At 47.2% G+C, this 16,010-nt stretch overlaps 1 protein-coding gene across 1 annotated transcript in view; it reads right to left on the bottom strand.

Annotated features, from left to right (window-relative positions):
• Positions 1 to 12,021, bottom strand: part of bcor (BCL6 corepressor) — a 35,384-nt gene extending 23,363 nt beyond the window's left edge. The window contains 2 exon segments of the mRNA XM_071512341.1: positions 61 to 142; positions 11,286 to 12,021. Coding sequence (XP_071368442.1) covers positions 61 to 63 — 3 coding nt within the window. The 5' untranslated portion in view covers positions 64 to 142; positions 11,286 to 12,021.
• Positions 12,022 to 16,010: the final 3,989 nt, after the last annotated feature.

The raw sequence follows: 16,010 nt of genomic DNA, 5'->3' as shown, positions 1-16,010 counted from the left end.
AATAGTGACTCATGTGACAGATGACTGTAAACAGAGCTGAGAAGGAGCAGGAGGACTTGCCATGTTTTGTGTGATGTGGTTCCCTTGTCTTAGTTCCAGGTTGGTCTGTGTCTCAGCATCGACATCACGAACAGATGTTGCCCTGTGGAGACGAGCAAACACTTAGCAGTCAGTGTCTTGGCTCTGCTGCATGCATGCACGCACGCACGCACGCACACACACACACACACACACACACACACACACACAGCTCTGCTGAAATGCCACTGTCAAGGAAACCTTGGGCTGGCGGTTTTAAAAAGCTCTAGAACATTTGATTACAACATATAAAGAGAACACACATGGAGGATTACACATATTTGAATTCTTGGGCACACAAACAAAATTAAATAATATATTGACATTAATAATATATGGACTTAATGGGCATCATTGCTTCATATTGCATGCGGTGGAGAGATGTGAGAGAGACAAAGAGGGAGCGGGGTAAAGGTATGAAGGAAGGGAAGATAATGGCGCTGCTAGCTATAGCTATCATTGCCCTTCCTCTCACTCTCTCATCCACACACACACACACACACACACACACACACACACACACACACCACTCTACTGAAGTAGTCACTGGAGATGAAAGCGCTGTGTGGGCCCCCTTCCCTCCCCTCCTACCCGTCAACACCCCTCAGCAACTCCCCCTCCCCCTACAACCCTCCCCCACCCCCACCAGGGCCCCACTCCCGCCCACCCAGTGGGCTAGACGTGCATTGTGGGGCCGTGTCTATTCAGTCACGTTCTCCACACACTGGTTTTTCTGCGCCCTCCTTGACCCGCTCTCTCGGCTGCCTCAGCCAGCAGAGCGAGGGAAGATTATACATCAGAGACCGGTACGGTGGGAGACCATTTACCGCCCGCCAACACAGAGCCACGGATCAACAAACACTCACACCAAAACACACAGAAAAAAAACCACACATGCAGACACACACACATGCATAAATGTATGCAAGGGACAAAGAGCCAACACACCGAAATGTACAATAAACAAAAGATTCATTCAGCAAGGCAAAAACATAGAACAGGTATAGAGCAAGAAAAAATAACCCAAGACCAACATGCATCTTGGAATTGGAAATTGTTCGCTTTTCTTTGTTTGTCAGAAACTCAGAAAATATCATCGTGTAAATAAGAGTACTGTAGGGTATAGATTTCCAGAGGCTAGCTTTTAGAAATCACAAGACTCTAATGACAGGGAGCAAAAAAACACCAAGATCCTTCAATGTGTGAAATGCACTTTAATCTGTAAAAGTTTGTATTTTTTTTACAGCATTGGAGCATAACAGTCCTGTTATATTAAATTAAGGTGAAATGTAAAAAGTTAAAGGAAAATGATTTTCATTTTTTCATCAGCAAGTGCTACGGTTCAAGAAATGTCAAACGTAATAATTGGGCTTTAACATTTAATCTGTTCTTTTGTCAGCTGTCTGATGAGCACCAACCATCCCCTAAAGACAATAGAATAAATCCATCATGCAGGTTTTAACAACTTTATTAGTGTAACAATGCAATTAGAAAGCCCTTGAAGAAGACTAACTCTTTGCTTGTCTGCAACTAACTAACACCAAAACTACTAAATGCTAAGCAACAAAAAAAAAAAAACAATCTGTTCACATTGGAGCTATGACTCAACTATGCATTCCATATTACTCTATCCTTGTAATTGACCATTTACTCTCACTAACCAATGGCTGTCACAAAGTTAGGACTAACAAAGCAGAGCTGATAAAAAAAAAGTCCATCTTAAGTAATTTAGTCTAGCACTGCGTCATGAAATCTTACTTTTTTCTTAAAACAAGTGCAAAAATCTGCCAATTATGTGAGATAATGACATTGTTTCAAGAACTTTCTTAAAGTGGAATTATCTTGATACTGGCAGAGTGATCTGCCTTGTTTCAAGACACTGTCACTTTCTAAAAACAGGTGAAACTGCAATGGAAAAAAAGTGAAATTATCACTACCTGCCGGCAGATTTTTTTTTTTGCCATTGTTTTAAGGAAAGCAAGAGTTTTAAGACCCAATACTAGACTTAATGACTTGATAAGATGGACAGTTTTGCAGCGAAGCCCAGCCAGAAGAGCCAATGCGGGGATGATGAGGTGGGGGGGGGGGGGAGGTCCCTAATATAGTAAAAGTGAAGCCTGGCCGTGCTCGACAGTGCTGAGAGCAGCAGAGAAACTCGGCTCCTCCATCATCAGAGAGAAACGCCTCTGAGCCTCGCTGCCGCCGCTGGCACGCCACTTTTATTACCGTGACCCGGGGCCCATTAATCAGCCTCCTCTGGGTCCCTCGGCACGCCCTCCCCCCCCCCCTGCCTCAGTCACCCCCCCACCACCTCCTCCCCACCTCCCCGGGGCCGGCCTGCCTCAACAACATCCGCATTTGACGGAACTGAAATGCTCTGTGCGTGAGTGTGTATGTGCGTGAGTGTGTAGGCTACATGTGCACATGTAGCCTACACATGTAGCCCCCCCCCCGCTCAAACGCACGCGCGCGCACACACACACACAGGAAACCATTTCACAGAGCGGCTCCTCGCGCTGGAATACGAAGTCTGCGTTTACGGAGACCGAACAACAAGAAGAAAAAATAATATAAGCCTCTTATACAAAACGCAGATCTTCGCTGAAATTCTGCGTTTATGGCCGTTTCCATTTAAAAACACGAGCTGCTGCTTCACTGTCCATATCTTACCGAAATCTCTCTCTCTCTCTCACACACACACACGAACGCACGTAAATGCAACTATCACACAGCCGCCTCCCCAGAAAAAAAGTTGGGAGACATCTGAGAAAGGAAATGAAATGTTCCTGCTCAGGCCAGTGTGGCAGAGAGATAGTCAGGTGGCCCATTATCTCCTCAAAAGCAGCGACCCATGTGCTCATGACCGACCAAGTCTACTGTCCGCTGGTGGAGCCACGGCACCTGCAGTTTTCATGAAATTAATACTAGTCCAGCAAAGATGATAGGCTGCACCACGCGTCAAGCTTAGGTTTAAGCCTATGAGGTTTATAATAGACGGCACATATAGCCTGCGTCACCTAGAGTAAAGCTCAACTGTTTGCTTAACCTGCGCTGCCCAAAGCTCTAATTGAGAGCTTATCAAAATTGCGGCAAAAACCATTTGCACACAGCAAGTAGGTTACACACGTACTAGGCTACTATGGGCAAAACCCATTGGTCACTGGTGACTGTGCATCACCAAACTACTGCTCATTGTTAAATTGCGTGTGTGCGTCAGAGAGAGAGGGAGAGGCACACACGGTCATACTGGCGGAACAGATGTTAATTGTTATACTAGTTATTGATTTTGATTACCTTTATTCTATGAATTTAGGTGCTTTGGCAATACTGTTCATCATGCAAATAAAGCGTATAATGAAGTGTAATGAAGGAGAGAGGGGGATTCACGATATTATAGGCTACTATTGATGTTTTCGAACCACATAATTTATCATTTCAATGCGGTTTGAACATAGCCGTTAAACTGTTGTTGGCTGTTTTTTCTTTGTTTTTTTTCCGGAGAATTTGGATTTTGTATAGGCTACTGCTTCGGCAATATTGTTTCTGATAAGCGGTCTTACCAATAATGACACTGCATTAGAGAGTTAGAGAGAGAGAGAGAGAGAGAGAGAGAGAGAGAGAGAGCGAGAGGGAGAGGGGACAGGAGAGGAAAAGGGAAAAGGCAGAGTGTGTTGACGCCCATCCCCGCTGCTAAGAATAGTTTGCGCAACAAACAACTCCCGACGGCCGTCCAATCCATCACACTGGCCGGCACAGCGAGCAGGCAGGCGGGGGGAGGAGGAGCGCAGCGGCCGGGGCTGCGTTTATAAACCAGACCGCTGGAGCGGAGCCCCGATTCGCACCATTAAACCGAAAACCACCGGGTGTTTTTTAGCGGAGCCTCGTATGGCCCAATGTCCAGTCGGTATAGCCTATTATGCTCTTTTTTGAGAGGGAGGCGCAAACGGTTAGATGAAGGGAGACGGGGAGAGAGACAGAAAGACAGACAGAGAGAGGGAGAGAGGAGACTGGAAAACGCTTTTCCTTGCGAGCCGGACTCGTTTCCTGTGACTGACTACTGCGACTTGAACTCTCCGTGACCCGTGATACGTGGCGGAACAAACACCGGTGCCGCTCATCATTTCCTCCCGACCAGCGCCGACCCTGTCCCGGCCTCTCCGCTCCCGTGCAATAGTGTTTGCGTGTGTCAGAGAGACTGAGGGTGAATGAGTAAGCGAGAGGGAGGGGGCGGCGGTGGAGGAATCAGCCCGCAGGCTCCCCGAAAGGTCACAGGTTCGATCCCTGCATCAATTGCAGCCGCGTTTCCTGTCGAAGAGCCCTTGAGCAAGACACCGAGAATTAAATGGCACGAGACGCCGATCCACAGTAGACGAGCCGGGTATTAGCGCACCGCTCATTGCAATACTGTGTGTTTATGATCTGACTGTTGCACAACACGTTTTACAGGTCTGTTCGGCAGTAGGCTATAGGTGGACGTGCATGGGGGATATGGGACTAAAAAGGAGCCGTGCCGTGCCGTGCCATATAGCCGAGCAGGAGTGTAGGCGCCCTCTTGCTCTTTGTCCCTGGAGCTCTGCCAGGCTCTCTGAAGCGCAGAGCTCCGATCGGCTCTAAAAAAAAATGCAGTGTGACGCAGGATAATCTCCGCAGCGACGGGGGTGGGGTGGGGATAAACACGGATTAAGTGCACACACACACAGCACCGCGACGCTGTGTGTGTGTGCGCGTATGTGTGTGTGTGTGTGCGCGCGCGCGCGCGTCCAAAGCGAAAGGAATTCAGCACATACCGCCGGTGAACAAAATATAAATCAGCGGAAGCAAATCTGAGAAAAGGCACGGCTCTTTTAGCGCACTGGCTAAATTAACGGAGACCAAAACCATACTAATAACTACACAGCCAATGACAGGCGAGCAATTTAGGCCTGTCAGCCCCCTCCCCCATCCCACCCCCACGTTTATGTGTGCATCACATCAGTATGGAGAACGAAGGGGAGCGAGAGAGTGAGAGAGCGCGAGAGAGCGAGCGAGCAGGCGGCATGTCTTTTGTGGCTTTTGACTTTGCATGGGCCAAACTATGCTCTAAATTTTTTAATTGTTATCGATATTGATGATTAGGCCTACATGTGTTCAAATCAAGTAGCCTAATTGATCATCTCAATATTGCTTGGATGGAGGCTATAACTTTTTTTTTTAATTAACATTATATAGGCCTACTGCTTTATCAGTGTAGTTTCTGATAAACAGTCGTATCAATAAAGTCACTGAACGGAGACAGAGAGGGATGGAGGCAGGGAAGCCTAGAAGGAGCCAGCGGCGGCTCTTCAGCTGTCACATTATTAGCGGTCGAGCTGTAAACAAGGGCCCCTGCGTCCTCCCGGGCCGCTGCACAGCCGCATGCAAGTCGGTGCACGGTTCAATCCCCCCCCTCGGCAGCACGGCCGTCAACAACGGCGACATTGTGAGGCCCCCCGTGCTGTCACTAGAGACCGGGCGACGGCTGCTGAACTGGTCCTATTCATCCCGGGCCAAATGAGGACTAAATGGCCCTTTATGTCTCCAAAGGGACCCGATTGTAATAGGGATGCGCATGCACGAGTCGGCCCGCGTTCACCGGGAGTTTCTTGACTTTTCTTTGAAATGCGGGCGTTTCATGTGTTGAATATTTCTAATAAAAGCACGATGGAGCTGGGACTGATCACTACCCCTGCCCCCATAGGCTACGGGATAAATGCTCCGCTTAGAGAGGAGGATAGGCTTAATTAATGTGATGTGTTAAGGCGCAAATTAAATGAATGTCAATATAGACAGGTGCCGAACCACTGTGAGGTAAACCCACGCCTTTTGCACACCTTTTTGATTTGCATAATAGAGTTCCCCCACATTTTTAGGCTGAAAAATCTTTGAGGAAAATAGATGTAGCCTAAATTATATGAACATAGTCCTTTGGAGGGGGAAAAGGTAGGAATTAATTCATCTTCTGGAAATATAATTACACTGGTGGTTGCTGCTGCCCTGTGATGATCACCGACTGCAGGTCATAGTTTATCCGCCTTTTTATTTACCTACCACTATATCACTGTAATGATATGCCATCCAGAGAGCAGATGACTCGTTTCTGGGTCTTTGAAGACACGGGATTGGTGAAATACACTCCTATCGCCATCACCCCGCTGCGCTGCCAAGTGTCTGTGGGATTTCGTCAGATAGATGCCCGAGGCACCGACATCTAAAAACAAACGAGGACGCTTGATCAAGACTGGGCCTGCAGAGACTAGAAGGAGCGGAGCGATGATGCGTCATCATTATTCTGCACCTAAATCTATCTTCCAATAGGCCAGATTGAGGTCAGTAACAGAATAACGCCTCTAAAATAAAATGCTCATCTTGAGATTTTGCTGCATTTTATAGGCTACAGACATTCATTAGTCCCTGCATTTAATATCAAATCAAAGCCCTGCATCATTTACAACCAAAACTTGCAAAGTTGCTCTTGGAGATAGGTGGCGTAATGTTTGACCAGATGTTATCATTTGGTCGATTTGATAAACGATTAGACCGAGGTCACCAAACGCAAACAGAGGGAACATTAATTGGCTCTGAATGCTCCCGTGACGTGACTTTTTTTTAGATACGGCTTCCAAATAGATTTCGGGCAATTTTGGTTGATTTTTGCTCTCTACTATATGATAAAAATCTCCAAGATCAAACTTGGACTCACTTTATGGCAAAGTTATGTCCGTAGTGTGCACACACCGTGTTTTTAGGCTACAAAAACACAATGGAAGCACGGTTTCTTTGCCGTGCGGGCAGTCGCCGGTGTCAGTGAAAATAAGAGAATAAGGTGTGATTTGGGCTCTCGGTGCGTCCTGCCCCGGGTCTCCCTCTCTGTGGGCGCTACACACTGGCTGTGGGGGCAGTGACACGTCTCTCTGTGGGGAAGTGATCCGTGCGCTCCGCTCCAAACCTCGACGGAACAAAAAGCTTTGTGGAGCGCAGGGGGAGAGAGAGAGGGAGAGAGAGAGAGCGAAAGAGAGAGAGCGAGAGAGAGAGGGGGAGAGAGAGAAAGAAAGAAAAAAAAGAGGGCCTCTCCCGTTTCATCGCGAGGTCCCGGGAGGCCTGGACGGAGCACAGCTTCAATCAAACCGTGACGTCTCCTCCGGGAGCCGTGCAGCGCCTGGAAACCCGATCTCTCCTCGGCTCTCCGCCGTGCCTCCGCTTTTGTTCACATGCACCTCGCATGAGCAACCATGAGCGCAGCGCCAGTGTTGAGATTGTTGTTTTATATCCAGACGTGAGGAATAAAAGCATGCGCGACGACAATAATACAGACCTCTTGTCTCCGATGGGATAAAAACGGAACACGCAGTCTTTCTTTTGACTACCAGTTGCTGTTTGCTTTATTTCCAACAAGTCAGCTTTATTTCCAACAAGTCAGTATAGGCTATATGCAAAGGTGGCCCCGTGATGGAAGCGGATTATATCGACGTACTTGCGCATAATAGGCCTATCCTCCTCGTCGGTTCCATTGATTCCAGTAGATTAGAAAAAACCGGACAAACAGCGGGTTAATGGGTTTAAAATGGAGGCGGTGTGATTGTCTCTATAAACGCAGCAGATTACAATTTCCCCGGCCGCCCCACGAGAGCCACGCTGACAGGCCCGCTGTCACACATCCAAGATCCGTCCCACGGCGTGACAATATGCCCAGCAGGCCCGGGGCTGATGTTGCCTATAAGGTACATCACCCCTCTATTCTGAAATTCAGAGTCAACAACAGCGAATTTCTCTAAAGCACGGTATAAAACAGAGTCACGGACACCCAAACACACACATTAGATCCCCACGGAACCCCATTTGATAAAGATATAGGACATAGCCTATTTGTTATTGTTGTTATTTTATTGAATGGTCTTACTGCCTATAGCGTACTTTATGTGGGGAAATAATAATGAATGAAACCTATGATTGGAATAGTCGTTCTTATCCATTCTCTAATTGGGGATAATTCCTAGTGAATGAAATTACAGTGAAATTAAATTATTCCTCATTTTGCTGTGGGACCCCGTGGATTCTCCTCAAGGACCCCAGGAGGTCCCCGGACCCCACTTTGACAACTACTGGCATAAAACATTATTTTTGGAAGTAGTGCGAGATCCTCTCGGGTGATTAAAAAAAACAATATGTGTCAATCTACAGCAAGCACCACCCTCCCCTCCCCTTCTGTGTTATAGCACCTGGAAAACAGATCAGCCCTACACTGATCTCACAGCACACAGCGGAAAATGATGCGCAAAACAGTCTAACGGGCTGCACTATAAATAAACCCGGCCCACACAAAATGTGAAGTATTTGTTTTAGGCGTCCAACAACATGCAGCAATTGGGGAACAGGCTTTATCTTACTGAAAGATCAGAATCGTGACTTTAAGAACAGAGTCATAAACCATCTTGTAGCCTCAAAGTTTGTGGGCCTAGTTATTGAGAATCAGGCCGAAAAGAGGGAAGCATTTGGCAGCCCGGCAACAAAATCGATTATTTAAATGGTGGCTGTATAATGGATGACCTCCACATTTACCACACTGTTTATCTTTTGTTTGTAAGAAATCAATAGGACCTAACCAAAAATCCCAAGCAAGACAAGAGACGACCATTTCGGCACCTACAGGCGCATTCAAAGCTAAAACTATACTTTCCAGCCCACTTCTGACAGTCTGGAGCCAAGTAGTCTTATCTGGCCTATGAGGAAATTAAAGGAAACTTCATGTCAGCACATCAACACACAAAACCCTAAGCTATGGCAAAGTCACATCATAATCTGCATCTAATATCATTTGCCACCAGACCAGAACTTCCAAACTCAGTTATATCGACTACATTTCTGAGAACAAATGGAGCAATCAGTGATGATAAGTTAATAGGCTATTTGGTCACAGTGGTAAATTATTAGACGTAGGTCACCAACCTAACAGCTTAAAAGGAACACTGGTTCTGAATAATCATCTCATGTGATTTATTAAAAGATAGCCTATCACTTACAAATAGATTTCTGGCGCTTTTGCTTTATTTTTGCCCTCTAAAATAAACTAGGCCTACAATATCAAATTTACACGGACTTAGGCAAGTGCCGTATAGGCTACCTTGCCATACCAAATTGAGCCCCGTGCTTCATTTAAATACGGCTGAGCATCTATTCTGTATCAAAGCCCCCTGAAATCGCCCCACCCCCCACCGGTTAATCTCCTACTCCCTCGAGCAAGGTCTCAACACGAGGTCTTGCTTCCCGACCCTATTCAAGCAGGACGATGCTTGCGTTATGAGCGATATATCCTGGGCCTATTGGGGCTGAAGTGTACCCTCGGTCGTCTCTAGCCACTTCCCTCACTAAGCTCGTCAATGAGCTGGAACCAGCCAATATGAGCCACATCGATCGTCGTAAGAGAGCGTCCCCTAATTAGTGTCTCTGTGGCTCCAGGACAGGCAGCAGGCACGGCGGCACGAGGGGGGAAACTAACCCCGATACGAGCCGTTCTCTTAAAATGGAGAGAACGACCCGCCAAACTCCGATAAAAAAAAAAATATCTCACTTTAATGCTGCCTTGCTTATCGCGAAACGCACATAACCCACAGAGGGCCTTTTACGAATCGTTAGGAGCCGCTATTCAATTCGGCAAACATCCAACATGCCTTGCAGCACTTATTTCAATTAAACGGCAACTTTTAGAACTGGTTCGCACTGCTCGCTACCCGCCCACCACGGTGTTTTTCTGTGGAAGAAGATTGTGGCAGTGGAAGGCGAGGCGATCCTTTAAGTTGTCATTTTATTGAAATAAGTGCTGACTGGTGGATTGGATGCGTGCCGAATTTAAGAGTGGCTCCCAACAATTCGTAAAAGTTCTTAAATCCATGCTTAATAGCTAGGGTAGGCTATGTACGTTTGCAGATAAGCAAGGCAACATTAAATTGACACCTTTTTAAAAAGGAGTTTGGCGTGTCGTTCGCTCCCTACAATAGAACAGCGCGTAGCGGGACTGGGGAAAACTGGCGCTCTATGGATCCTCTGTGCGCAAAGGATAGGCTGCTCCACTGCAATGCAAGGACTAATAACACAGTGAGAATCCGTGCGGGAGTGGAAGTTAAATTGCTGTAGCGCAAAGTCATATTGGAGAACACCTGCAAGATACGAAGGGAGTGAGGGTGAGGTGGCACGATAGCACGGTGTTTCCCATCAACTAGACAGAAGAGTGAGTACAGTCCCGTCTGGCTATAGCAGGTCTAAGCGGCTAACCCCCCCTCCTTCCCTTTCTCCCCCCACCAACTCTTTACCTTTGGGACCAAGACGACTCATCAACGTCCACTCTGTCCAAACAAAGCCCCCACACCTCCCCCGCTAACACACACACACACACACACACTTTAACACACTAACATCACGCACACACACCGTGGGGATGCCCTCCAACTGAATTGAACCGTGTGTAAGCGGAGCAGCACCGCTCGCTTCCCTTGGCAGGGCGAGGCTGGATTCCGTAACCTTGTTTAGCGCAGAAGCCCGTGTGCGCGCACACACACGCACAGCCCACACACACATATATACATAACGCACAACACTGCGCCCGCGCACACTCTCTCACACACTTCGGCACACAATAGAGTGCGAAAAGCTTGAATATTCACCATCGAAAACAATGTCACTTTCTAGTCCACTAATCTCTGGGACGTCCTTCTCACCTCCGTCCGGTTGACAGGACAGTGGTAAAAGGCCAAGCTCAGGGTCGAATCATTATGTGTGTGGGTGTGTGTGTGTGTGGGTGTGTGTGTGTGTGTGTGTGTCTGTGTGTGTGTGTGTGTGTTATTTATCAACCACATGCCACTGCCCCGCCGAAACGCACAAAGACCACCCTATGCGCTATTCTTAGAAGTGGCCGTTCCTCTCCCCGTCTCTGCGCACACCATCGGGCTATGGCGTTGAGACTCAATCCCACAAGAAGACATCGTGTTTTGGATGTGAAACACACTGTCTGAAAGCCTAGAATCATTTAAAACACAACAACAACAACTTGTCTGTCCTAGGCAATTTAAAACAATACACAATGACGTGCTTTCTGTCCCCGTGTTGCCTATTCGAGGGGATTTCACCGACAAAGATAAATGCACAAGAAAAACACATAGGCTACTTGGGATATTTTGGTTTGTCATGTATTGTCTCACCTGGTTAATTGGTACTATTTCCAGCCGTCGTCCGTGCGCCCCAACTCACGCCTTTTTCCTGTTTTGCCAAGTTAACTACGAGAGAAACGATCCGTGCGTACGTAGACTATGTAGAGCCCGGTTACGGTCCTGTCTGCTGGAGACAGACAATCCCAACAAAAAAAAAAACACACCTAAAAGTGTCTAACAGGTTATCCACTTGTCACGAAACAAAACAAGCCTAACATATAAAGCTCTCGGTGTTTTATCTACTGTCTAAAGGCAACTCTTACCCATTATATTTCAAGCGGACTTTTTTTGTTGCTGCAAATGTCACTTAGGTTTCCATAAAGCAACAAAAAGAAGATCCTGCGTGTTGGGGAAAAATGTCAGAATAAAGAGAAATCCCCTATTTAAAAAAAAAATCCGTTAGGGTCCCTTAAGTAGGTTTTTGGAGAGTCAATGCGCCGTGCGGCCGGGGCCCCCCAAAGGATACAGGTGGCGAGGTCGGCGGACTCGGAGAAATTAATTCAGCTCGGCCGTACCTCGCAGCAGCGCCATGTTGGGTTTCACCGGAGCACGCCGTCCTCAAAAAAGCCTCTTTCTCCCGCTCTCCGTCACTCCATGTCCTCTCTCAAACCGGGATCGGTGACTCAAAGGGGTTACTGAAGGGTATTCCGACTGGCTTTTCGTCCTGTGTTTCCCGCGAAGTGTACAAAACACCCCGATCGTAGCTCCGGTTCGCACCGAGGACGCACGGAGCTCTAGACGGGGAGTGCCGCACAGAATGGATGAACGCCGCCGAGACCGAGCGACTCGCTCCACTCCCACTCGCGCAGACTCTACCCAGAAGGCCAGTCGGGAGACCGCAATTACCATAAGCCTCCAGCGCACGGCACGAACACAGGCTGCGCACACACACACCCACACGCACGCGCACGCTTGCGCACACACATACACACACACACAGAGACACACACACACAAACAAGCTCCGCGTAAACTCCAAAACAGCAATAGGTTATGGCAGCAGACAGCAAGGGCATAGAAAGAAGAAAGAAAGAAAGAAAGAAAAAAAGAAAGAATAATTGTAATAATAATAATATGATAATAACATCTTGTGCTTTGTAAATAAATTAGAATGCGAGAAAAAAAGAAAAACGTGTACAATAAAAGACAGATAAAATAGGCTATTAAAGGGAAAATGCACAGATTAATTAAAACGAGTAAAATCGAGTAAAAGGAGAGACACAGAGAGAGCGAGAGAAAGAGAGAGAGAGAGAGAGAGGTGCGGGCTGGAATCACCTAACATACAGACTGTATGGATAAATCAGACTGTGGAAACCGCTCACTGTGGAGCCTCTACACCGGGCCACTAGTCACAGGACCGAAGCATGACTCATTTCACCAGATAACATCAACAACCAGCAGATATCATACACTATATTATCACGCATGGGATATATTTTTTTTATCATCTTACGTGTTTTTCCGCTCAAGCCAAATGTCTTTGTGTTATTCTAAAAGTAGAGTGTAGTGGTGCGGAGGTGGCTCTACTGTAGTCCTTCAGTAATCATTCTAAAGATTCAAATTGGTAATTAGGCTCTAAATACCTGGACATGAGGTGGAATACATAACCTGGCATGACCTTGGCTGCACCGCTGGGCATTAATCATGCTATGTGTTTTCTGACCCTGATTCCCTTATTTCATCCAAATTCCCAGTGATTGTTCACATTTTGTCTGTATCATTTAGGTTATGGGTACAGATTCAAATCAAATGTCGGCTTCGCTTTTTTCTAGCTTAATAGATAAGTTAAGCAGTGAAGCACAAGGAAGGAGGGAGAGAGAGAGAGGAAGAGAGAGAGGGAGAGAGAGAGGGAGGGAGAGAGAGAGGCAGCTCAAGGCTGGGGCACATCTGTTAGGGCTCCCATGTCAAGTGAAGGAGGAGGAGGCTATGAATATCCAGCCTGAGGTGTGTGTGTGTGTGTGTGTGTGTGTCTGTGTGTGTGTGCGTGTGTGTGTGCTGTAAAAGAGAGAGAGAGAGAGAGAGAGCAAAGAGAAAGCCTGAGAGAGGGAGAGAGGGAGAGAGGCCGGCAGACAGACAGACAGGCAGAGAGACAGACAGAACCGGAGTAGGAGTAGGAAAAGAGGGGGAGTTGGCAGGGGAAGGTCTGGCTGCATTTTGCGCAGCTGTTGGAAGTAGGAGTTGCACCAGACGGTAATATACACACAAACAAACACAAAAGCTCACCAAAGCTCACCGAAGCTCACACACACACGTACCGTACATACACACACACATACACAAATTGAAAAGCGAAGTCCATCTTGAAGGGCAAATTGTCCAGAAGTTTGGCGATAGAGAGTAAAAAGGAATTGAGAAGAGAGAAGAAGAAGAAGAAGAAGAAGAAGAAGAAGAAGAAGAAGAGGAGACAGGGGAATTTAGTGCTTTATGCTCCATTCACGTTATGGCCTGCATGACTGGTAAATATGGGAAAGGGGAAGGAGGGTGGGCGTATTCCTGCCCACATGGCACAGAGAATATGCCCCCTCTCTCTCTCTCTCTCTCTCTCTCTCTCTCTCTCTCTGGACAGGGCTCCAACTCAGAGGTAACTCAATCTGCACTGGGCATCTGAATTGCTGTGACAAGCAATTAAAAAAAAAAAAAAGAACCTTTGTTCAAACTTTTACACACCCGGGGACGATTTGCTGAGCATGTGCGCTCTTTTTCAGCACCACCCTCCGCCTCAGACATTCACACCTGGGAGTCGCTCGGTGCAACCGCAGCTTTCTACTGTTGGCCATCAAACAGCGAAGCAATTGAGGTTCAAATGTCTTGCTCAAGGGCACCTCAGCAGGAGGCGCTGACAGGTGGGACAGTGTGTAACATTTAACACGTCATTTGGTTGACTTTTTATCCAGGTTTCAAGTGGTCTGGCAGCACAGTGGAAGCATGGGTGACCCTGCAGTGGGGAAGCGACCCCTAAAGGCGGTGGTATCAATAAGGTTGAATTTGCCTGGAATAGAAACGCAGTCGAACACGCCGCCAGATACAAATTTGTGTCTACTACGGAAATAGCGGTGACAAAAACTCAATGTCTGTGGTGAAAGAGCAACAAAGGCATCTGAGGGAATCTGAGGATTTAGAGGCCATTTGATCGGTAACAAAAGTTCAGATATCCTCAAACAAGCTCACCAAGCCGAGCCTCCATTCAACCAACCAACCATTTATTTTGGAAGAGTCGACCACAAGATGCACGGCAACGTAAACAAAGGCAGTGAACCGGAAGAGGAAATGGAGACTCATTTCTGCAAGGCAACAGAACCAATCGTGTGACATTTTAGGCCAATTGCTGGTGGTCACACAGTGTGGGCTGGTGTGCAAAGAATTTGACCATTTCGGCCAGCAAATCTGTGCACACTGCAGGGTCCCAAGCCAATGCAGCGCTTCATTTCTTTCCGCCAATGTGTCCTTTTGTCCATATGAACCTGCCAAAATTTGTTTCCCCAACAAGTATATGGCAGCCTTAACCCTGGCAGTGTGAGTGCCACGCTTTTTACCTATTTAGCCACATTGGACCACATGTCTCAATCAGGTCCGCTGCCCAGATTCTTCCAGCCAGGATTCAAACTGGCAACCCTCCTACCCGCTACCAGAGCCCTTGCTGTTTGTACTGTTTGTATACATACCGGGGTGGCGAACAAATTGGACGATAAAGAGATCGGTGTGCCTCTTTCTGTCTGCGGATGCACCCTGGTCCATTTAAGATTCTCTTCCCCAAAGAGTCTGGGAAGCTGCTTTGATGTAACCCACAAAGTCAGTAATGAGGTGGATTTCGCTCTGACTCGAGCACCTCCACTGAATCAGGCAATCTTAGGTCATGTTTGTTGATATGGTCAGCAGTAATATTCCCCTAGATGAGTGGATTGGAAGCAAAATGCCGCTGTTTGCAGTCAGTGATTTCAAGTGTGTGTGATCAGACTTTGAGTGGAATCCAACTGGGTAAAATCATAGATCAAATCCCTCTTTTCCAAGGCCTTGCTGTCAGAGAGATCTGGCTTTTTAAGGCTGACTATGTGTCCTGACTAGGAAGAGACATCGGCACAGAATCTAAAACACTGTACACAGGAAAGCTCTGTAATATGCCTGTCTTGAGCGTTTAAAAACACACACTCAAGTTGACGTCACGGAACTGGTCTTCGGGGTCAAAGGTCAGACGAATGAATGAATGCTTCTCTATGGAAAGACACGTGAAATGAGTCGGCGCACTGCATCTCCCCTCTTTTACTCATTCTCTGGCTCGGGCTGGGAGGGCGTTGAAGGCAAATGGCTCTCCCTCACTCACTGGAAAACGGATTAGAATGAATATTGCACTGTGGGACCACAAAGCAAGCTGAGTTTCTGACGCTCAACACACACACACACACACACATAGACAGAAATATAGAATATAGAAAAACACACACGCACACGCCGAGAGCAAGAGAGACGTACACAAACTGCTTGAGGTCTGGAGAGCAAAAGCAGGCCTTTTTATGGCTGCGCTTTTACAACTATGTGTGAACTTTGTGGTTTGAAAACTCAGCCCGAGAGCAGCATGTGCCTTTGAAAGTCTCGTGTTGGATACGGTGACGAAAAAGGTTCCCGAAAGCGCTTCACTTCTGCGATCACGTCCTCTAACTGTCTTTTTGTGCCTTCAGAGGGAATCGTGCATAGGTGTGTGTGTGTGTGTGTGTCTTGTGAA

This window comes from Centroberyx affinis, unplaced genomic scaffold (genome assembly GCF_046629955.1).
Source record: "Centroberyx affinis isolate AG114_WGS23_722 - 3 ecotype Tasmania unplaced genomic scaffold, CSIRO-AGI_Caff_v1 ptg006245l_1, whole genome shotgun sequence".
NCBI lineage: Eukaryota > Metazoa > Chordata > Actinopteri > Beryciformes > Berycidae > Centroberyx > Centroberyx affinis.
This window is presented reverse-complemented; position numbering and strand designations above follow the sequence as displayed.